Source organism: Pseudochaenichthys georgianus, chromosome 15 (genome assembly GCF_902827115.2).
Source record: "Pseudochaenichthys georgianus chromosome 15, fPseGeo1.2, whole genome shotgun sequence".
Taxonomy (NCBI): domain Eukaryota; kingdom Metazoa; phylum Chordata; class Actinopteri; order Perciformes; family Channichthyidae; genus Pseudochaenichthys; species Pseudochaenichthys georgianus.
This window is the reverse complement of record NC_047517.1, coordinates 20,327,468-20,351,987: the sequence shown is the minus strand read 5'-3', so window position 1 is coordinate 20,351,987 and position 24,520 is coordinate 20,327,468. Positions and strand designations below refer to the sequence as shown.

General features: G+C 41.7%; 1 protein-coding gene across 1 annotated transcript in view; it reads left to right on the top strand.

Annotated features, from left to right (window-relative positions):
• LOC117459590 (neurexin-1a-like) overlaps positions 1 to 24,520 on the top strand; it is a 303,237-nt gene that overhangs the window by 122,708 nt on the left and 156,009 nt on the right. The window contains exons 6-8 of the mRNA XM_034100510.1: positions 14,488 to 14,789; positions 17,138 to 17,161; positions 18,228 to 18,389. Coding sequence (XP_033956401.1) covers positions 14,488 to 14,789; positions 17,138 to 17,161; positions 18,228 to 18,389 — 488 coding nt within the window. The remainder of the gene's footprint in view (positions 1 to 14,487; positions 14,790 to 17,137; positions 17,162 to 18,227; positions 18,390 to 24,520) is intronic.

Sequence of the window (24,520 nt, the reverse complement as noted above, 5' to 3'; positions counted from 1 at the left end):
ACAATGCTTTTGTGTTTTCCCCATAGGTTTTTCTCTTTCGATTCTGAGAGACACATTTCTTTTTTCAGAGGTTTTGATAGGCTAAAATCACGCCGCAATGCACGTCGGGATATGGTGTTTATGTGATATGAAATCGGAAAACATTTAAAAAAAAAATAATAATACTTTATTCCGAGTGTTCTTGCTTTTCTCTTTGAAAGTCATCACATAACGGCATTGTGATACACGGTTCGGCTGCATTAAATATTACATATCTGCCGTAGATATTTATTTATAGAGCCCTGATCAGAAGACCTTTTGACAAACTGGAAGAGATGCCGCCAAAACTGAATACGTGACTTGGACCATAAATATATCAACAATTAAACAACATCTTCCATTTATTTTCACACAATACGTCTCCTTGCAGTATCAACACTAATTCGGCTGACTTTTATATTTAATCCAATTAGTAGTCTGTATTTACTGATTTTCTGAACTATACCTTTCCAACTCCTCATGCAGTTGACTGTTACTGTTAAGCTCCGTGATCGCTTTTCAGGACTGAACCCACAATACAAACATGGACAGAGAAACAGGAGTTTGCAGCAAAAGGTTTTATTTCTAATCGTGACAGGGGATACTAACTGTGTTAATATAGTCCAGGAAAGGGGATAAAAAAGCGAGGGAATGGAGATCCTCAGCCGAGGCTCCGGAGTGAGCTGGGGATATCGCCAGGCAGATGAGAGGTGGCTTGAGCCTGAGTCTGTACGCTCCCGAGAGCGAGTAGGTTGGAGTAGGAGTTAGTGTTTGTCCTACCAGACAGGAGTGTGGCGAGCAGGGGTTTCAGAGCCGAGGGGAGCGAGCAGGCTGGAGCTGGTAGCGTGGAGAGCGGATGAATCCGACGAGGAAGTGGCTGGACGTGGCTAGCGGAGGAGGTGATGATGGGTTCTGAATAGAGAGACAAACAGGTAAGACAAAAACTGATTCCAGAGTTGTGTCAGGCTAAGCTAGAAAGCAATACGTTTACCAGTGTAATCTTGACGACGAACTGGTGAAGACTGGATGAGGAGACCGGGTTAATAAGCAGATGTGGATGAGTAGATGATCAGGATGAATGAGAAGCAGCTGCAGAGATGAATTGGCAGGAACCAGAAGTAGGTCAGCCACGCCCAGCCCGGGAGACAAACACAGACAGACAGACAACAGACAACAAACAAAAAGGGAAGCAGAAGGAGGGAGTACTGCAAATCCTTACAGTACCCCCCCCCCCCCTCAACGGGAGCCTCCTGGCGACCACCAGGCCTGTCAGGATGGGCCCTGTGGAATTCCCTGACCATGACTGGGTCCATGATTCGAGAACGAGGAACCCAACCATGTTCCTCCAAGTTGTAGCCCTCCCAGTCCACCAAGTATTGTAGACCCCTACCCCGGCGTCTAACATCCAGGAGACGCCGCACGGAGTAGGCTGGATGGTTATCGATGACACGGGGGGGAGGAGGGGGAACGGCCGGAGGGCACAGGTCGCTGGTGAGAGCTGGCTTGATTTGAGAGACATGGAAAGTGGGATGGATTCTCATATTTCTGGGGAGCCTTAAATGGACAGCAGAGGGATTGATGAGTCGCACAATGGGGAAGGGACCAATAAACCGAGGGGACAGTTTCTTGGACTCGGTGAGGAGGGGGAAGTTCTTGGAGGACAACCACACCGATTGTCCAAGGGCGTAAGGGGGAGCAACATGTCGACGGCGGTTGGCCGACTGTTGACTCTTGGCGGAAGTTTGGAGGAGAGCCAAGCGGGTGTCCCTCCAGATCTTACGGCAACGTTGGACATGTTGCTGGACAGAAGGAACAGCCAACTCACTCTCCTCTTCGGGGAACAGCGGTGGCTGGTATCCCAGAGAGGCTTCAAAGGGTGAGAGTCCCGTGGCAGATGAGGTGAGGGAATTATGTGAGTATTCCACCCACGGTAGATGGGAGCTCCAGGTCCTCTGATTACTGTTGGCCACACAGCAGAGAGCAGACTCCAGGTCCTGATTTGCCCTCTCAGTTTGGCCGTTGGACTGGGGATGAAAGCCAGATGTTAGACTAACTGAAGCTCCAAGAGACTGACAAAAAGCCTTCCAAACCTGAGATGTGAATTGTGGACCACGGTCGGAGACAATGTCAGCTGGGATACTGTGTAGACGGAAAACATGCTGGGTTAGATGTTTGGAGGTCTCCAGGGCTGAAGGGAGCTTGGGTAGAGCAACAAAGTGTGCACACTTAGAGAAATGATCGACAACTGTTAGAATGGTTGTGTTCCCTTGAGAGGGAGGCAGACCGGTGACAAAGTCCAGGGCTATATGTGACCAGGGTCGACTAGGGATTGGAAGGGGTTGGAGCAGCCCAGCGGGTTTCTGATGGAAGGCCTTGTTCCTACCACAGGTTGTGCAAGCTGACACAAACTCCCTTGTGTCTCTGTCGACTGTAGGCCACCAGAAGTGTCTTCGGAGGAGAGAAAGTGTTCGATTGGCACCGGGATGATTCGAGAAACGGGAACTGTGGACCCACTGCAGGTCTTGGGAACGAACAGAGTCGGGAACAAACTGACGGTTAGGCGGACCGCTTCCTGGGTCGGGTTGTTCCAAAAGGGCCTCTTGAATGGAATTACTAATCTCCCATGTGATGGCTCCCACAACACAACTCAGGGGGAGTATTGAGTCAACAGAGGTTACTGGACTCACAGACGAGAACGAACTGGACAGAGCATCGGGCTTGGTATTTTTGGAACAAGGGCGATAGGTGAGGGAGAAGTTGAAGCGGCAGAAGAAGAGAGCCCACCTAGCTTGTCGGGAGTTCAGCCGCTTGGCTGACTGGATGTATTCCAAATTTGTATGGTCCGTCCAAACCAGAAATGGCTGCTCGCTGCCCTCGAGCCAGTGTCTCCACTCCTCCAAAGCCATCTTTACTGCCAGCAGTTCCTTGTTGCCCACATCATAGTTTCTCTCCGCAGGGGAGAGATGGCGAGAGAAAAAAGCACACGGGTGAAGCCTGTTGTTTGGCCCTGCTGTCTGAGACAGGACAGCGCTGACTCCGATGTCTGATGCGTCAACCTCAACAACAAATTGTTTGCTGGAGTCCGGCTGGATGAGGATGGGGGCAGAAGTGAACAGAGACTTGAGTCTGAGAAAGGCCTCGTTAGCCTCAGAGGTCCAGGAGAACCTGACCTTGATGGAAGTGAGACTGGAGAGTGGAGCTGCAATCCTGCTGAAGTCTTTAATGAACCGGCGATAAAAATTGGCGAAACCCAGGAACCTCTGCAATTCCTTCCGCGTCGTGGGGACTGGCCACTCGGAGACAGCAAGAATCTTTCCAGGATCCGCCTCCAGCCTGCCTTGTCTGATGATAAATCCAAGGAAGCTGACACGTTCGTTAAACTCACACTTCTCAGCCTTGACGTACAGCTTGTTCTCTAGCAGTCTCTGTAGAACCTGGCTGACGTGATTCTGGTGTTCCTCCAGGCTCTTGGAAAAGATCAAGATATCGTCGATGTAAACAAAAACAAACCGGTTGAGGAAATCCTGCAAAACATCATTCACCAGGGACTGAAAAACTGCTGGGGCATTTGAGAGTCCGAAGGGCATGACGAGGTACTCAAAGTGGCCAAGGGGAGTGTTAAAGGCGGTCTTCCATTCATCACCTTGGCGGATCCGAACCAAGTGGTAAGCGTTTCTGAGATCCAGCTTTGAGAAGATGGTGGCACCTTGGAGAGGCTCAAAAGCAGAGTTAATCAGGGGAAGTGGGTACTTGTTCTTCACAGTGATGTTATTCAATCCACGGAAGTCAATACAGGGACGTAGTGATTTATCCTTCTTGTCCACGAAGAAAAACCCCGCACCCAGAGGGGAGGAAGAAGGACGGATTATTCCAGAAGCCAGAGAATCACCGATATATTTCTCCATGGCCTCTCTCTCAGGCCGGGACAGATTATAGAGCTTGCTTTTTGGTAACTGCGCTTCAGGAAGCAAATCGACGGGGCAGTCATATGGACGGTGAGGAGGGAGAGAAAGAGCCTTATCCTTGCAGAAAACTTCCCCCAGCTTGTGGTAAACCTCAGGTACGCCAGATAAATCCACATCAGAAGAGTCACAAGGAGCAGACACTGGCTTAGCAGGAAATGGAGGTACAGCTGATTGCAAACAGTTAAGGTGACACTTCTGATTCCAAGCAATTATCCTTCCTCCAGCCCAATCAATATGAGGGTTGTGAGCGCGAAGCCAAGGGTAACCAAGAACCAACGGGGTAGATGGAGCGGAAATAACCTTGAGTTGGATCTGTTCTCTGTGATTCCCCGAAATAAACAGAGTTACAGGTAAGGTCTGCTGGGTTACCCTAGAGATGCGTTGGCCATTTAAGGCATAAGCAGTCATGGGGTCGGATAAGGATTCCAATTTAATTCCCAGCTGGTTGGCAAGCTCCAGGTCCACAAAACTGTCCTCAGCACCAGAGTCTATGAGGGCGGAAAGGGGCAAGGTCTGAAAGTTGGAACAGAGTCTGGCAGGTATGAGGAAACGGCACAAAGTAGGGGCAATAATTGAGGTAGGAAGTGTACTCGTCAGGACCCCCAAATTCACCGACGAGCACCTGCGTTTGGGCGGACAGGGCAACCGGCAAGGAGATGCCCCAGTTTGCCACAATACAGGCACTCTCCTGCCCTCATGCGGCGAAGGCGTTCCTCAGGTGATAATCCTGCACCTCCCACCTGCATCGCTTCCTCCTTATCCAAGGTGGGCACGTGAGATGGCGAGGACAATGCAGATGGTTTGGAATCAAAGGGAGCACTTCTGGGAGGATAGCTCGGCTTACTGGAAAAGGCATTTGGTGGACGCTGTCCTCGCTCCGCACGACGTTCCCTTAGCCGGCTGTCGAGACGAGAAACCAAATCAATCAGGGATTGAAGGTCTGCTGGCACCTCTCGAGCAGCCAGCTCGTCCTTCAGTTGCTCCTTTAATCCTTTAACGAACACTGCCCTTAGAGCCGCCTCGTCCCATCGGGCTTCTGCCACCAGTGTACGAAACTCGTACACTGATGAATTTAGTGCCTCAGCCCAGATTAAGGCTTTACCACGAAGCTAACTCAACACATAGTTTATCTTGGTAACATCAGAAGAAAAAGACTGGGGACGCTGGCGAAACACTTTGCTGCACTGAAAGATAAATCCCCTGCATTTTTCCACCTCACCATGAAACGGTTCAGGGTCGGTGATGGAGAAATCCCGGCATGGAGTAGGTACTGGAGGGGGATTAGAGGTGGCAGGAGTTATAGCTGCTGTCGTCAGGTTGGAGATCTGAGCAGCCAGGTTAGAGATGTGCAGAGCCATGGATTGGTTACTGTCCACCAATGCACGGATTAACTGTTCATGTTGACCCAAAAGATTGCCATGATGAGAAAGGCCGTGCTGGACAGTGGAGGAGTCCGGTCCGGTGTTTGTGGGGTTCATTTTATGACCAGTTCGTTCTGTTAAGCTCCGTGATCGCTTTTCAGGACTAAACCCACAATACAAACACAGACAGAGAAACAGGAGTTTGCAGCAAAAGGTTTTATTTCTAATCGTGACAGGGGATACTAACTGTGTTAATATAGTCCAGGAAAGGGGATAAAAAAGCGAGGGAATGGAGATCCTCAGCCGAGGCTCCGGAGTGAGCTGGGGATATCGCCAGGCAGATGAGAGGTGGCTTGAGCCTGAGTCTGTACGCTCCCGAGAGCGAGTAGGTTGGAGTAGGAGTTAGTGTTTGTCCTACCAGACAGGAGTGTGGCGAGCAGGGGTTTCAGAGCCGAGGGGAGCGAGCAGGCTGGAGCTGGTAGCGTGGAGAGCGGATGAATCCGACGAGGAAGTGGCTGAACGTGGCTAGCGGAGGAGGTGATGATGGGTTCTGAATAGAGAGGCAAACAGGTAAGACAAAAACTGATTCCAGAGTTGTGTCAGGCTAAGCTAGAAAGCAATACGTTTACCAGTGTAATCTTGACGACAAACTGGTGAAGACTGGATGAGGAGACCGGGTTAATAAGCAGGTGTGGATGAGTAGATGATCAGGATGAATGAGAAGCAGCTGCGGAGATGAATTGGCGGGAACCAGAAGTAGGTCAGCCACGCCCAGCCCGGGAGGCAAACACAGACAGACAGACAACAGACAACAAACAAAAAGGGAAGCAGAAGGAGGGAGTACTGCAAATCCTTACAGTTACAGGTCTATACAAGTTCATGGTACAATGCATAAGCTTCACATCGAGAGACTGAAACTGTATTTTCCTTTACCGTTCTGTTTTAATTTCACAATAACGTGAATAGTCATATTAGGTTTGATATTATTATGTTTTATTAACTAGACCACTGTTTTTTTAAACCGCACCTCCTAGTGGTTAAAGCACGTTATTGAATTCAGTTGTTGAATAAGTTATATTTGATGAAAACATTTAAATATTAAGAGTAGCCTACATACAAAATAGGGGTCAATGATAGAAATATAGAATAGAAAATATCAAGAAGATACTGTAGTGATCTCTACAATAAAACAGTTTAGTGCAGGACGTCCAAAGATATTAACAGGAGGATGTGCAAAACAGACAAACTGATAAGGCTGAATTGTACTCAGGTGTATTTCACATCATTAATCAGAATCTGCAAAGTAACAAAAATAAATGTAGTAGAGTAAAAATACCAGGTTAACCTCTGAATTGTAGTGGAGTAGAACAAAGTAGTACATGCTGCTGTAGTGTTGCACGGTGTACCGATACTTGAAAGGTACCGCGATACCCTGCCGTTAAAAACGGTACGATTCCTCCGTTTCATTAGTATCGGTACTTTAAGAATGACGGGGAAAGTACCCCCGTGAAAAAGCGCCGTTTTAATAAGAGCCGTGTGTGTTCAGCGCTCTGCTTCCACTCCCTGCACTGCAGCCGTGCCTGCAGTCCCGCTGCTCTCAAGCACGTTCTCAGTCCCTCCCCTCTCTCGTGCACGCGGCCACGCGCTAGCTGCCAGAGCATGTGAGAAAACGAGAAGCATGGCTGCAAGTGGGAGTGCAACTGCCGCTGCGCCTCGGCTTGTTGACAAAAAAGACGCCAGAAGTCTGTGAACGGGCCGTTCAGGTGTTCAGAGCATAGCTCCCTGTCGGAGCGGCAGAGCGTGATGTGCACTGAAAAGTGTTTCTGTCGCAATATTATCGTTGACCAAACTTAACTAGCAAACTAGCATCACTATCTGCTAACGTTAGCTTTAGCCTTCGTTTTCTATTAGTTTTTTTCATAGGCTATAAACGGAGGTGGTATAAGTATATATCTTGTACTTGAGTAAAAGTAGAAGTACCCGGGTCTTGTACTTGAGTTAAAGTAGAAGTACCAGAATGTAGGAACAATCCTGCAATAAAAATTTTCCCAAATAAAAGTACAAAAGTATTATCATCAAAATATAGTTAAAGTAGCGACAGTAAAAGTAGAAGTACTCAGGTCTTGTACTAGAAGCACCAGAGTGTAGAATACTCTGTTACAGTAAAAGTACTGCATTCAAAATATTCCTCAAGTAAAAGTATTAAAGTAGCGACAGTAAAAGTAGTCATTGTGCAGATTGGTCCATTTCAGAATAATATATATGATGTGTTTTATAATGATTGATCATGAAAGTGTTCTCAAAGCTGGTGAAGGTGCAGCTAGTTTGAATCTTGTGGATTTACTCCAGGTGGAACTAAAGTCTGATTTAACACTTGATTATATTTCACATCATTCATCCACATCTGTGAAGTAACTAAAGGGATTAATACATGTAGTGGAGTAAAAGTACACCATGTACCTCTGAACTGTAGTGGATTAGAAGAACAAAGTAGCAAAAGAAACATTGAAATACTTAAATAAAGTACAAGTATCTCAAAATTGTACCCAAGTAGTACTTGAGTTTATGAACTTAGTTACTTTACACCAGTGGCTATAAAGATAGAAAGACTAAGCCTTGCACAGAGGCATGAAAATACGTTTTCAAAATGCTCAACAGTGCTGCCAAAATGTTAAACTCACTGCTACACAATTAAAATAAATGCTTTTATATATATTTATATTAGATGTGACTCTTTGGCATTTCTGTTCTTAGTAACACTGCTGCTTTAGTTGTTCTGACTGCTAAAATCATCTGTTATTCCTAATTTTAAAGCCGATATTCCGTGTTTCCCTTTTTTTAAGAAAAGTATCGAAAAAGAATCGGAATCGCAATTCTTGACTTGGTATCGGTATCGAAACCAAAATGTTGGTATCGTGACAACACTATGCTGCTGTAACAAAAACATTTCTCAACTTGGGATCAAAAAAGTATCTTATCTTAAGATGATCGATGGCTACTACCATATTTGCTAAATGTGCATCTGAACCTTGACAAGTGCATGTTTCAGGCTTATCAATTAACAACAGGAGGGGTCACAGACATAAGACCAGCTGTTAAATAAAGCTCTTCTGACCTTAGCTGTCATGTGGGTATATTAATGCTGCCCATTATGGACACAAGCAATTTTCACCCATGTATTAATTATATGTTTTACATTTGATAACACCAATGTGTTTCGTATCCCCTAAACCTCCAGGGATGTATACAGTTTAATACTGGCAACTTCTAATTGTGGGAAATATGAAAACGTCTTTTAAAACTACAATTCCCAGTAGAGACGTGCCATAGAACATGTTGCGAAACACACAATAGCCAGCATGTGTAATTCTGGGGGGGGGAGGGCTGGGCTGGACCCGTCCAAGTCCAGTTTTGGATAGTCTGGCGTGGTTCCATTCCATTTCAAAGAGCTGTTTGACACTCAGCGTAACCTTGTCGCACTGCCACTCCAACATCCAATCACAGAGCTTGAGGGCTAATCACGGGGTTTGTAAAGCAAGGCGGATATTGTAGTCCCAAACGATAGCTGGGGATTCTGGGTAGTGTAGTGTCTTCGGAAACTCTGTAGTGTCTAAACTCCGAAAAAACTATTTTTTTCTCCGAATCGAAGGTTAAAAACACAAAAGCATTGTACACAATTTAAACCAATAAATATTGTGTAATTAACAAGGATAAACTGATGTTTTTTAGTGGATGAGTAATGGAGATATCACTGTGTAATCATTTGACAGTGTGGGGAATACTTCCGGTTTTATTATGAAAACTTCGAGACCGGAAATACTGTTTTCACCCACGCTAACTTTACATGGAAGCAGCCCCATATACAGTACACGTTCTCCTGGTGAGACCTCAAATCATCTTCGTATATCTATCAAACTGTAGATCCTACACATCCACTGGACGTAGATTATAAAACTACAATATACACTTCTCTCTAGAAATCTAATAAAAAAGCATTTTAATGGCCAAACTATTCCACAATTTAGGATTTTCCAGAGAGGGTTATTTGTGAATAAACGACCCTCCGGAGCCTTTGCAATCGACAGGAGCATGTTGTTTCTTACACGACCACTAGAGGTGCTACACTTTAAAACGTGACTCTGGGTCGTATTTAGCTGCTGAACAATCGACCTATATGGTCGTTTTTTGTAGGAGGACAGGCTGGTTTCTATTTATGGCCCTTCGCTACTCTTTCACTCTGTTCCTGTCTTTCCCTGTCCTCTGTCCTCTGAAAAAGACTATGGATCTTATCCATGTTCACAGTGTCATGACTCAAGGGCATTAAGGTGCCGGCCTCTTGCTGTAGTTTGATTGACTGTAGTGTAAACCAGTGGTTCCCAACCTGGGGGGCACCAAAGATCGCAGGGGGGGCGCCAGGCCTCAGATGATTTGAGGCCAAATATCATATTTAGATTTTTTTTAATTTTTTTTACACATATAATTGCAATGCAATACATGATTTTCACTAAAAGCCTTGTCTCTACATTACAATAAAATATAAAAAATAATTGATTAATTCATTTCAATAAAAATTCAAGTTAGTAGCTATTTTAGGCATAAAAAGACAGAAATGTATAATTTTTTCTTTAATATAAATGTTTCTTCTGCACGTTAAGTGTCCAAACCGGGCTTGTCTGGATAAGCACATTTTTAAAACATAGTCATTGTCCATGCCGGTTTCAGTTGGATTATTTGTCACAGTTGCATTCCATATTGTAGATTATTTACGATTTTTGAATCCACATAAACACATCGGCAAAATCCGGCTTACTTTGAGCATGTGTTTTAAACAGTTTCATCCCTTTGTGAATTGTTTCCACTTGCGCCGTACTTTCTTCATACAGTGGTAATCCAAATGAATTAACCCTGAGTCCAATAACCATCAAAGTCACTCCAATAGTGCTCCTTAATTACGCTTTCATCCTCCTTTAACAAAATACATCACATTCATCCAGTTTGTGACAGTAGTTGTAGCATTTTGAGACTTTGAAACTTTAATTACCGCTGTTGCCCCCTCCCCGTGTGTGTGTGTGTGGGGGGTGCGCAACTTCCAACAGGAGTCATTTGGGGGGGCTCTTGGGGGAAAAAGGTTGGGAACCACTGGTGTAGACCATAGGACAGCTCAGAGACAAGTGGGATACGCCCAAATACCCAGGAGAGCACAATGACAAAACAGCATGCTTCTTTAAGCTCAAGAAGTTTTTTATCTCTAGGAAAATAATGCATCTGAGTGACACATCCTTAATGTTAATACTGCAGACTGCCGTGTCTGCTGTGACCCTGTGTCTGAAAGAGAAGCACAGGTGTGCATACTACAAGCAGTTCCATTGCTATGGTTTTTCTTTCAAGGCTCAGGAATTACACCCCGACTGCACAACATATTCATATTCACTGCACTCTTTGCACAGATAAGTCTAATGAGGTGAATTCAGGTGGATGTCATTATCCCTTTCAAGAATGTGTAAAGGGGATAATTGTCAAAATTGTCAAATTTTACTTTCAGAATGTGCTTACTCCCCAAGGGGGTGGGGCAATTAGATTTAGTGCTTATTTTACACGATCCTGCTTTAAATCTGGCATGCTTGTGTGTTGAGCTACACAACAGTGTGCAGCTCAGCTGTCGACAGTTGTTGTGCATTCGTCTATTTCTTGGTGAGGGTGCTGTCAACCACTGTCATGCTTAATATGAGAAGTAGAATGTGTTACAGTATACATTACATACAACTTGAAGCATAATTGTCGGCACAATTTATGTTATTTTAGTGTTTTTTGTAGTTATTTAATTCCACCTGGCTTCGCAGCTTTCAGGTTCTTTCAACCCTTGTTACACTTTTTCAATCTTTACAAGTGCTTGGAGAGAGACATTAGTTTGGACCCCTTTTACATTACACATGGACATTTGACCTTTTTTCATATACAATATCAATGAATTAATCTTAGGAGAAAGTCAATTTAGAAACCCACAGGTGTCTGAAGAGCTGCTGGGAAGCTTAGTGGGAGGCCCTTTCTGTTGCCATTTTGGCAGTGGCACCACCATCTTACTCGCAGCTTATCAACAAAAATGGGCATCATTAGCAGAGCAGACAGCTAGCAAGTAGCAACATGAGATGGCACAAACCTGTCAATCTAAGCATCCACATCCCAAATAATGCCTACATGTTGGTATTAGTTATAGATACTAAATACTAAATACTACTTATTTTAGTCCAGGCTGTAAGCATGTTTATTTCTATCCAAATATGTAAAGACATCTTAAAGGAGCCATCTGTGAGCTGACTACCATTACAGGCCAGATGGACCATTACAGGTGTTTGACTTTGCTCAGAGCTTTATGGTGAAATGCCTTGAAAAGCTTAAGCTTGACAAGTGCTATACTTTGAATACTTTGCAAAAGTCAATATATTTTTAAATAATGTCTCTTGTGTCTTTAATAAGTTAGTTATTAGAACAATCCTGTCACTTTAACTCCCCTCAGGACTAGCGTTTGGCATTTGGATTTAACACGTTTCCCCCCTTCTTTTTAATATATTGCAGCTAAGCGCAGACTGATGGTCACATAGTTCTGCTTCATTTATACCTGCGTTTGTGGAGCCATACTGCCAGTGTTTGAATGGAAATAGGATTCTCTTAGGAGATATATGCCCTGCACCGAAACTGGAGTTGAACCCTAAGTGTTGTAAATTCCTAACAGCACCCCTGCTGAACACACACAATTCATTCTCCATTGGTTAGGGGAATTCACCGAAGTGCAGGCATGGGGATATTTGTAGAAAGAGAGATGAGAATGACCCAAAACTATTAGCTCTTTGTTATGTGGCCATTGAGCTTGTGGAGCAGGGATGGGTGAATTTAGTGAAGAGGGTCGAAGTCTCTCATTTTCACTGATAGGCGGCTCAGACATTGAGGGAATGACCAACGAGTGGTAAGATCCAGCCAACTTCAATTACGACCTCTTGTAGTTTTCCCAGAGGTGCACTATAGTGCCTTTAAGGGGGAATCAATGAAGTGACACATTGTTGTGGACAGCAACCCTTTTTAGTTGTTGTATCCATGCCTGGGTGCTACTCTAAGTATTCTGGGTGTGTGTGTATTTTCAATGTGTGGCTGAGTTTGTTTGGCAAGCATATATAAATACGCAGCACTCCTCATTTATGATAATTGAATGCATTAGTCCATTTGTGTTTTGGTGGTTTATTTTCTGCTAGTGGCTTTAATGGCTTGTTATCAGTCTAAACCTGTTTTTAAACGCTTTCTAATGGGTGTTCACATGCATCACCCTCTGATGCTCAATGCCACTTTTTATCTCACAATAACAGTGTACGGTTTTCTCAACGTTATTTTAGCTTTGTCTAGCTCCTGTCATATCTGAGCAGGGCTATTTAGTGCTGACATGCTCGTATTTATTGAGAAATGTATGAAGCTGAACTAATTGAGTGTTTCTTTAATAGTGGGAGAAGTCCATATGAAGCTGTCACAGTAATTGTTTCCGATTGAACAGTCTGAGAGATATATGACCAGGACACTGAATAAATACTAAACTAATTAGTTTATTCTATTAATTTACTATTACTTTTCTTTATACTACAGATATGGACTTTAGAATAGGTAAAGCATACACTATGTCAAACTGTTGCCCCAAATGGCGTATGTCCACTACAGCACGGAGCGCGGTTTAAGCGTGCCGTGCGGTGCATGGCCCGTTTTTGGTTGCGTTTCCACTTGGCGTTGTTCCAGCTAGCGGGTACTATTTCACAGTTTTTCTGGCCCCATAAAATCAAGGTTCTTAGCGGGCCAACAACCAGGCTGAGTCGGTCTGAGTATGCTAAACTAGAGAGAGAATCGCTGGCAAGGGGGCTACAACTACAATAAAATGAACATATTTGACCGTGATTTAATTGTAACACACGTTTCAAAATGATGCCGAAGTAACAACATACTGATACCGGTTATTAAAAACCATGAATTAATGCGGCAGACGGCAGGCGAAAAACCTTTTAAAATGCGTGTTTTCTAAATGGAGATCGGCTAAGCTAACGCAGTAGGCTATATGCTCCGACCGTCCACACTCACAACAACGGCCTATACAGACATAAATAAACCAGCGACTGTATTCGCCATGACACAGGCAGTCTGTGGTTTGTACTTGTTTAACTTTTGTCTAGTTTCTGAACAGATATGAAGAGCTGTGAGCTCTGAGTGCTAAGAGCTAACGGCTGTGTTGTTTTTCTGTGGTTCGCATTGACGATGACGTCACGGCTCCGCCTACACTGCGTTACTATAGTTACTGCCCCAGCTACTAAACTGTAATGGAAACGCAGCATAAAGTGAGCCAGTCCTAACAAGGCCTAACTATACCGTACTAAGCCGAGTGAGGCCCTGCAGTGGAAATGCACCATAATTAACACAAGCTACCCTTTTTACATCCAATTGTATTACACAGTCAACCCCAAGGCAACACAAGTGAATCCCCATATTACTTATGGTTTTCCATACATTTCTTGTTTAGCCTGATGACTGTTTTTGCTCTAAAGTGTCAAATTGTTTTATGACTGAGGAGTTATGTTTGCTTCGATTGTTTGAGTTTCAGTACTGTTGGAAATGTGTGTTTGCACGTCTCTGTGCAGCTGGCAGATGTGTGTGTAGACCTGGTGTCAATAATGCATATCACATAATTGATAATACATGCATCATATTCGATATAATGTGCTTGTACTGTATGTTGCTTTTGTATTGTTTCATGCATGTATCTCTAATCATTTTTGTATGAATGAGGTGTTGGGACAGACATGCTGACAGATGTGCCATGTAAAGCAGCGTGTAGTTTCCAGTTGTATAGTACTGCATATGTAATTACTACACATTTATTAAAAGTGTCACAAAAAATAAGTAGGTATGTTCTAGCATTGAAAGCAGTAAGCATTTTAATATTTCTTCAATCATATTTGAGCTTGCCATATCAACTATTGAAAAAAATCAAATTCAACGTGTTATTCTTAACCCACATTATTTAGATGTTTTTTCTCATTGTTTATGACAGCTTCCCAACAGGCACACAAGAGTCCAGGATATTAATGCAACACATTTTTCTTTCTTTGTCTCTGCAGGAAAAGAAGAGCATGTCGCCACCTTCAAAGGATCTGAGTTCTTCTGCTACGACTTGTCCTTGAACCCGATTCAAAGCAGCAGTGATGAAATCACGTTGTCATTCAGAACCCTGCAGAGGAATGGACTGATGCTGCACACGGGCAAATCAGCTGATTACGTCAACCTGGCCCTGAAAAATGGGGCTGTCTCACTCGTCATTAATTTGGGGTCTGGAGCCTTTGAAGCTCTTGTGGAGCCAGTCAATGGGAAATTTAATGACAATGATTGGCATGATGTCAAAGTAACAAGGAATCTACGTCAGGTAACAGTACAGAGGGTGACGCAGAGACTCAGTAAATGAATCAAAAAGAAATGCACTTAAATCATTACCATCATACAATATATTTTCTTTCCAGATATTGTAATTGGATTGCTTAATTAAATCATCGTGATGTGTGGTAGAGACAAAACAGAACCACAAGTGAGCAGGAACATCTAGAAGGAAATAGAACAAGACCTCTATTGAGTTAGGAATTGAGGGGGAAACAAATAATTGCTTTTAAACATCAACCGTATAGCACTGAGACCCGTTCAGATGTTTGACAACAATATAATCAATCTACCCTTTTCAATCTAACGTATTTGCCCCTAAAATAAACTTTACGTTTTTGGGAAACTATTATATAGATCTAAACTCTTGTCAGCTCCCATCAGTATTTGTGGCTTTCAACCCAAGCAACCTGTTACTCCATTTTAATTAATGTTAGCCACCACTCAGTGGTCAGTGGTTGGTTGGAATTCCACTTCCCTGCTGCCTAAAAGCTTCAACAACTAGATCTAGGTCCTGACCAGTGCTTCATTGTATGTTATGACTCACTCTTTCAAAGATATCTATTACAATGGGATATGGGGTTTCTTCTATGGGTTCTTATGGTTGCTGGTGAAAGACTGGGGGATCCTTGGGAAACAAACTGTGGGATATAACCCCAGGTGCGCAAACCACTTTTATTGGTGTCCTTTGCGTTGCATACCCATAGGCCATTAAAGGTACATGTAGGGTAGGTAAGAATGGAGAAACCAGCTCAAGTGCGCTAGAATTTGAAACTACGCAGCCGAAAAAAATCTGCCCCTTCCTTCAAACTTCCTGACAGAGCCCCTCCTCCAACACACACGAACGTGCACATGACCAATGAGGGCACGAGATAAGTTTGTGCACGAGATGGCACGAGATGACAGGCAGGTAGGCCATCCAGTTATTATTTATTATTTTAGCCGGGCCGGCTCAGATGATAGGTCTTACACAGATGACATTTCTTTATGTAATTTATTGTCAAAGCATTTCATGTATTCATTGCTATCGGGATGTTAAGAGCATTCTATGTAATATAACAACAAGTGTTTCTGAAGTGAATGACCTAACCCACCATTAAGTTGTGGCCCTGGAAAATCTAGCTGAATCCTTTCCGCAATAGTTCAGATTTTCTAAATCCAGAGTACGAGTTTACTGCAGCAGCAGCAAATCCTTTTTCAGTGCTGTCTTAACTGAATATGAAAACCATTCCCCCTCTGGTGTCTTAACCCCACAGTTATATTGACAAAAGAAAATCTGCAACATTTGCCATATTCATTGAATAAGCAAGTGTAAATCAGCTACAGAATAATAGGCAGGGTTATGTCCGTTAAATCAGGGTGAGGTTAGATACAGTAAGTGGAAGCAAAGATTTGTAATGTCTCACATACATTGTTACTTTTTAAATATAAGCTTTTCAAGTTTGCCTGACAAACATGAAGAATGCATTTAATAGATATCAAACACTTATTTATTTACCCTAGAGTATCAAACTGATCATTTTGTCCTAAATAACATTGTTCCTGCTCATCTGGTGGGAAATGTTTCTCTTCACCTCAGCACCAAGCTTCTCCTTCTGCACAACCAGCAGATTGAATATTGGCAACCCTAAGGATTTAGCCAGCCTGAACATTCACTGCATTAAAATAGTGAAGGACGACCATGCATATTGAATGCATGCTCTTTGGGGGAATCCAAATGGCCATCCTCCTCATTCTGTATCAGGGTGTTCTTTGCTTTGTCTCATTGCAGTAAAGTGATCCTAAAGTTCATCAATAAGACCAAACGGAGGTACAGTATTGTACGAGCGACGGGAAATCTGATACCCTGGATTGGTCTCCAGCCTAAAATAATATATAAAATAAACATGTGTCATAATGGTCTTGAACATGGGACTTTCTAAAAGAGGGTCAACTGATGTGCTTTAGGTATTATTTCTTATATACCATTTAGTCTGTCTATCATAACCTTTTGTCAGGACTTTGGTAAGGAGGTTGGGTTACATAAAAAAACATGGTGCAAGAACACCATGAGGTACATAGGGAGTCACTGGTTGAGCTCTGGCACCTCCTGTGGAGCTATATTGTTATTTCCTTAGTCTGCTTTTTTCTTGTTAAACTTATTTTGCCCTTCTTTCTCTATGTTACTAACATGCTTTGGAAACAAACTAACATCATTCATGGAATGTGTCATCTACTAACCAGTATGGTTTTTACCGTTCAACAATGTACTAACAGTATTGACCATCATATATTATTTGAGTAACAATCGTTATTCTGTTCACAGTTTTTAATTTCCTTTCTCCCCCCTTTTCCACAAAGCACTCAGGCATTGGACACGCTATGGTAAACAAACTACATTGTTCGGTAGATATCATTCTAATTGTTTCTTAGTTTGGGTTTGCCGTGTGTTTCTTTCTTTCTTTATTTTTATTGTAGACGTCATTTACAAAAGGGAAATTGCGGTTGGTACTCTTTTGCTTACTTTTCGAATCCTTTTTAATTTATTGGTTCATTCATTGGTTTCACCCTCTTTATTTCACTTGTCTCCTGTCCAACTCTGTTTAATCCACCTTTTTAGGAGCATCATTTCGAGCCTTTTGCATCAAGCTGTGGTTAATAATGAGGACCCACTCCTGTCTGGCTGGCCTGATGCTCTTTGGCTCAGCCAGTTGAACCCCCATTCACTTTGCATGGCATGCACTTTGACTATGTGTTGCAAATGTTACAGTGCCCATTAGTCAACATAAATGTGAAAGTTAAGTTGTGTTCGTCTTTGGTGCTTCCCTGGTGAATTATTATGTATACCTCAGTGTCCCTACGCTTCTGCATGCTTCTGACATTATGGCAAGTGTTAAAATATTGACTCCCGGTATCCCATTCAATCATTTTCTTTTTGTTTTGCTTGTAATCAAAAAGAAAACACAAATGCATGCATGTTTCATGTTTCTCTTAAACCCTAAGTCATTGACTATACTAAATGGTGATTGTGCTCATCATAGCATGTGCTCCCTTTCTAACCAAGTAGCACTTTCTGATTTATTTTGTAGAACTACTGGATGTACTAATATTTGATTAATGATTTAACTAACCTAGATAACATTCTACTAACACCATTTTTGTGTCTGCTAAATAACATTTACGTTGCTGTCGGGGCAATACTAACACTGTATAATGTGCACTTCACTAACACTAACTAGAATAGCATTCTTTTGAAGGCTTGCAGTCTTCCAACTAATCAAACTGGACAAAATAATAATAAAAACAAGAAAAAAGACAATAAAACAGACATGAAAATGGGTTAAGAAAAGTAGGGAAGTCTTCAATAGACGACAAGAAGGAAAGGCAGTACGTTTGCACTACTTAGGCTGTCTGAGTATAGTGTGCCTTTTCCCTGTGCTTGGTTGTCTAGGTGACAATATCCGTGGATGGGATTCTGACCACCACGGGATATACACAGGAAGACTACACCATGCTAGGCTCTGACGACTTCTTCTATGTTGGAGGGAGTCCTAGCACAGCTGACCTGCCTGGATCTCCAGTCAGCAACAACTTCATGGGATGCCTCTTGGAGGTAAACACTGCTTTTGTGTACTCTCTGATGCTGGTGGGTGTTCAGGATATGACTGGCTTCACCTCAGGACTCCAACACAGGCCAATCCACCCACACACTGACCCTGTCTCCTCCTTTACTCTTTGCTTTAGTTTGTTTCTCACACAAACTTTATTATGCCTCTACCTCCCCCTCATAATGTAACACACAAGATTGTGCGCACACACAACTTCACTCCGAGGTGTCTGGTGTACCACACAGCTGCACATAAAGAACAGTCTTAGAGTGGAATTTAGCACAGACTTCATACGGCTCCTTCAGGTGCATTTCAAAGAAGAGCAGTGATCCTGAGATCAGGCAGTTGAATTTTCATGAGCAGTCAGCCAACTGACACACTAAACACCTCACTATTCTTCCACTGGGGACTGAGGTACCAGACTGTTGTTATCGTAGGCTACTTGCCTAATGGCTTACCTTATTACCATAACGTTTTGTGTTTAGCAAATGTATCTTGTTCTAGAAATTAGCAACTAAGATTTAACCCTCACCCTCACTAGAAGAAAACAAGGTGCAGAAGCAACCTGGTGCACTTGGCTAATGTATGAAGATTAAATGTATGTCTCCCAGATGAGGCAAAAGAGGTCATTACACAATAGTGTTTATATTGTTGGCTGGTTGAAAAGGCATTCTGACCTTAAGCATTTACTTTAGGAGATGCCTTGTATTTATAAAGATGTTTGGCAGAAACATATCTTAAGTGCTGCAAAATTATCAATCCATTTATTTCAACTTCTAGTTTGAAAAGCATCCTTATGTTTTATTCTCTTCTCTCTCTAGTGTCCTACATTTTGTCCCACTCACCTCAAGCGCAGACTGTTGTCCTTAGCAAATGTCCAACCCAGTCTCATGGCATTTCGTGTTCACCAACACGATTTTTAATCTATTGATTCCTGTTCACCAACACGATTTCCCCCTTTTTTTCGTGTTGCACAGCACGATTTTAAAAGCAATGTATTTCTACTGGTAACGTGTTTCGTGCCTGCAGGCTGCAGCACGTGTTTTTCTCCGGTCGGGTCGTGGAAGACCGGAAGCTGTGTGGTTCATTAAAACATGTTCTTACTCAATATCAAGCCACAGTTATTGCTTTTATTTTAAATCGTATAATTTCGGACTTTTGTTGCCGTCTGTGAGGAAAATAAATGGGGCTCAGAGCCTCAGGATACTGAAATCTGTATTTTTTAAATCTTTTTTTCCTTCTAATTTGTTATTCTTTTTAAAATAACACACTGTTATTTACTCACCAATAACACACAATTATCCTTGCTTTTATTTATTGGTTTAATTCCATAATCTCTGGCTTTTTTGGCATCCGTCAGGAACTAAATTTCAAAATAAAAATAACCGGAAACAGACGTAGGCATTTCGAGCGATTACCCAAGATCCTCAGCTATGGTTTAAGCACGCTGATTGGATGTTTTAGCCGCAATGCATGCTGGGATTTGGTGTTTATATGATATGAAATCCGGAAAACATTTTAAAAGAATAAAATAATACTTAATTCCAAGTGTTCTTGCTTTTCTCTTTGAAAGTCATCACATAACAGCATTGTAATACACGGTTCGGCTGCATTACATATTACAGATCTGCCGTAGTTCTTTATTTATAGAGCCCTGATGAGAAGACCTTTGGAAAAACTGGAAGAAATGCCGCCGAAACGGAATACTTGACGTGGATCATAAATATATCAACAATTAAACAACATCTTCAATTTCTCTTCACACAATACGTCTCCTTGTAGTATCAACACTAATTCGGCTGACTTTTACATTTGATCTAATTCATAGATAGGTTATATTTACACCATAACGGTGCACAGCTGATATAAAAGGACTTTTATATATATATCAGATATTACTGATTTTCTTTGAATATAAGAATGTAAATACTGAGTCTGAAATAGTATAGCAATATGCTGTAAAATTATGTGAAAGCATGAATAAAACTACACATCTTCAGATGTTGTACATACATAAGTGTCCTACACTAATAATACAAAGTTATTATGGCTGTGTGTACCTTGTGTGCACCGCCTAGTGGTTAAAGCACGTTATTGAATTATTGTTTTTATGTGTTATATTTGATGAAAACAATATTAAGAGTACATACTTTCATAGGGGGAAAGTAGAAGGTCTGTGATAAAAATATAGAATATAAAAAATCAAGAAGATACTGTAAGTGATCTCTACAATAAAACAGTTTAGTGCAGGATGTACAAAGATGTTAATAGGAGGAGGTGCAAAACAGCAAAACGAATTAACCTTTATTTAAACATTAAATAATACTTTAGATTAAGTCTTCTTTTAACACTAGAACTGCCAACGGGTACATTTTACCCGCAGCTGTTTTTTGATTTTATGTAACTTTTTTTCAATAACCTATTAAAGTCTCCCAGTACGTGACTTTTCTTGAAAGTGTGTTATGTAGCACCCTCTGTTGTTAGCAATTGTCAATATGATGTCAGATTGAAAAAATCGCCAAAAAAAATGCCATTTATACCTATATCCACCAGAGGGTAATATTTACCTCATAGAAAATGCAGGGTAAACATGACGTGTTTCTATAGCAACACCAAGCGTTTAAATCAGCACTCTTAGCGATATGTTATACTTCATTCTATCTGCACAAACTATATCATATGAAAAGCTGAGAGTCCACAGATTCTATTGGTATAAGTTTCATTCCTGTGCGATCAAAACTCACTGTTCTGTATGATAAATAAAAGAACATTGTAGCCTACCTTGAAAATCAATAGCGGGTACATTTGACCCGTTGGCGGTTTTAGCTATACAGCGACCTCTGGCGGTTCTAGTGTTAAATAAGAAAAAGACTTTGGGGGTATCTATCTACAGATGAATATTAAGCCTGACAAAGTACTTAACGTCTAATATATTGCTTTCCTGCAATATTAACTATGTTGAAGCACTTATTTTAACTGATATTATACACATTAATTATATTCTTATGTATGTAGATAGTATAAGAAATGTGCAGAATATGACAGTTTAATGGTGGAGGTACACACATATTGATAGATGTCTTGCAATGCACTGTTGAGGAACCTGTGACCCAAGATTTTCATTCATTGCATAACTACACCGTAGTTGTGTGTATGATATGTCAATAAACCTTTGAAAATCTTGAAATCTTGAAAGGGATGTGCAAAATAGCCATAATATACAGTCTTTAATTAACTATTAGTAGAATAACGAGTAATGAATATACTTTATTACTCGTTTCCATTCATGTCAATTGCAGATAAATGTTTAGTCTTCTCAAGCACCAACTATCAAATATCGCTCCTAATTGTTGGCACTTGACAATCACCTTACCTGAATTTTATTCAGGTGTAACTAAAGTCTGATTTAAGGGTTGTTTATATTTCACATCATCAATCAGAATCTGCAAAGTAGCTCAAATAAGTGTAGTGGAGTAACAATACCAGGTTAACCTCTGAATTGTAGTGGAGTAGAATTACAAAGTAACAATGAGCTGTCATGTGGGTACACAAGCGATTTTCACCCATTTATTAATTATATGTTTTACATTTGATAACACCAATGTGTTTAATACTGGCAACTTCTAATTGTGGGAAAAACAAAAACGTTCAGTAGAGACGTCCCATAGAACATTTTGCGAAACACAATAGCCAGCATGTGTAGTTCTGGGGGGGGGGGGGGACTATCCGGTTTTGGATAGTCTGGCGTGGTTTCGTTCCATTTCAAACAGCTGTTTGACGCTCGGCGTAACCTTAGCGCACTACCACTCCAACATCCAATCCCAGAGCTTGAAGATTAATCACGGCGACTGTAGTCCTAAACGATAGCTGGGGATTATGGGTAGTGTAGTGTCTTCGGCCATCCTAAACTCCTACGTCTGTTTCCGGTTATTTTTATTTTGAAATTCAGTTCCTGACGGATGCCAAAAAAGCCCGAGATTATGGAAAAAATAAAAGCAAGGATAATTGTGTGTTATTGGTGAGTAAATAACAGCGTATTATTTTGAAAAGAATAGCAAATTAGAAGGAAAAAAAGATTTAAAAAATATAGATTTCAGTATTCTGAGGCTCTGAGCCCCATTTATTTTCCTCACAGACGGCAACAAAAGTCCGAAATTATACGATTTAAAATAAAAGCAATACTTGTGGCTTGATATTGAGTAAGAACATGTTTTTATGAACCACACAGCTTCCGGTCTTCCGGCACGAAACACATTACCAGTTGAAATACATTGCTTTTAAAATCGTGCTGTGCAACACGAAAAAAATTGGGAAATCGTGTTGTTGAACACGAATCAATAGATTAAATATCGTGTTGGTGAACACAAATGCCATGAGACTGGGTTGAAATGTCTCATAGATGTCTGAAGAAGCTCTCTTTAATGAGCAGGCAGGGCGTGGACCACATGTCCCCACGCCATGTACAGCTCATTAGAGGTCTGGTTCTGAAGGATAGTATCTTAGTTAACTACATGTCTCTGAGCTGCTGAAGATGTGGTGACAAAGGGATTGGAAATGGTCTACCCTAAGCCTGGTCTCTCCCCACTGAGCTGTCCTCACTTTTTTTGTTCAGCTTAAGCACAGCGGCTACTCTCACTATCCTAATGTCAATGTATTATGGCGCAAAGAGTTGTGGGATATACAGAATTCCCCTGTAGTTTGCCACTAGGATCATTTTATTGTTATTAGTTTTATTAAAAAAAGAAGAGACAAGGCCGAAATACTCTCAATCATAAGGTTAGTTGAGCTGACGTAAATGTTTTTTAATTTGATATATTAATTGCACTGACAAGCTGTCATGGAGCCTTTTGAATTCTACAGAAGCCCTGTTCCAGGTCATCTTCTGTGTATGTCATAACATATGAGCAGTGGTTTAACAGCATGTGCTGCAGGCTGTGATTGATGGCATGATTCGAAGCGGCTTGTTGTTGTATTCGTGTGCAGATTCCAGTCTCAGCCGCCACGCCTGCCTGTTGGTTCTGATGGCAAAACAAACGGTGGTGCAGTAATTGCTCAGTTGTCACAGCACATAGCTTGATGACAAATTAGTGCAGCAGTACTAGCGCAGCAGCAGTTGTAGCTCAGACCAAAGCGCCTTTGACTCTGAAAGGTGCCCTTTGTCTTGGGTATAAAAAATGTATTCGGCTGTGTCTGTTGCACCTTTAGTCTACATAACTAAGGTCCACCATGCAGAGATATCATCCTTTTATTCTTTACTCTTTATTTCTTGTGTCAGGAGATTCTAGTTGGATTATCTTTTTCTTATTATTCTATTCTTATGGAATATTTAAACCATTCCATTTGGCTCTGTTTCAGACTTTTTTTAAGAGAATGGATAAAGATGTCGGAATAAAAGCCTCTATTTTTCAACTTTCTTTTTCGAATACAGTCTGATATAGTCAGTCACAAAGCATTAACAAGGAAATAAGCCTGAGCTTACCTAAATCTGTGCACGGCAGTGAGCTCAATGTACGTGAACAGTTAGACACAGTAGATCTGGCTCAGTGATAAACATAATGGTCCATGCACATGCAATCCCATCGGAGGTGTCCCTGTTTTCAGGTGAGCGCTTAGCATGACAACAGATAAAGAACACAGCCAGAGTTTTCCACAGCTGTAACTCATTTGATTTGTCCTGTTGAAAGCAATAGATTTACCATTAGGACTCTTTTGTTATGTAAATACATATGCATGCGGACCATAATTGGGCTATCCGTCACTTGATAACATTATCTACCCATTAGCAGTGCTGGAGAGGTGTGAAATAGATCATTGACTCTGCTTCTGCCGCCTGAGGATAGTCTGCCTGGCATACTATTGACAGCTTTGTCTTTTAAAGTCTATTTCTTCATAGCTTTTTCTTCAGGAACTGATTGACACATTGAATTCAATCACTTCATGTGTGTAAGTGTGTTTTTGTAGTAAGTATTTCTAACACAACCACACTGATGTTTTAGTGACAATCTTTTACACACCAAAATGTGAATTAGTTTCCCCAAATGTAAATTAGACAGAGGGATACCTTCTATTTCAGCTCAATTGATCAAGATCCTCTTTCATTACGGAGATTGGATAATGACAAAGTTATTGCTATTTC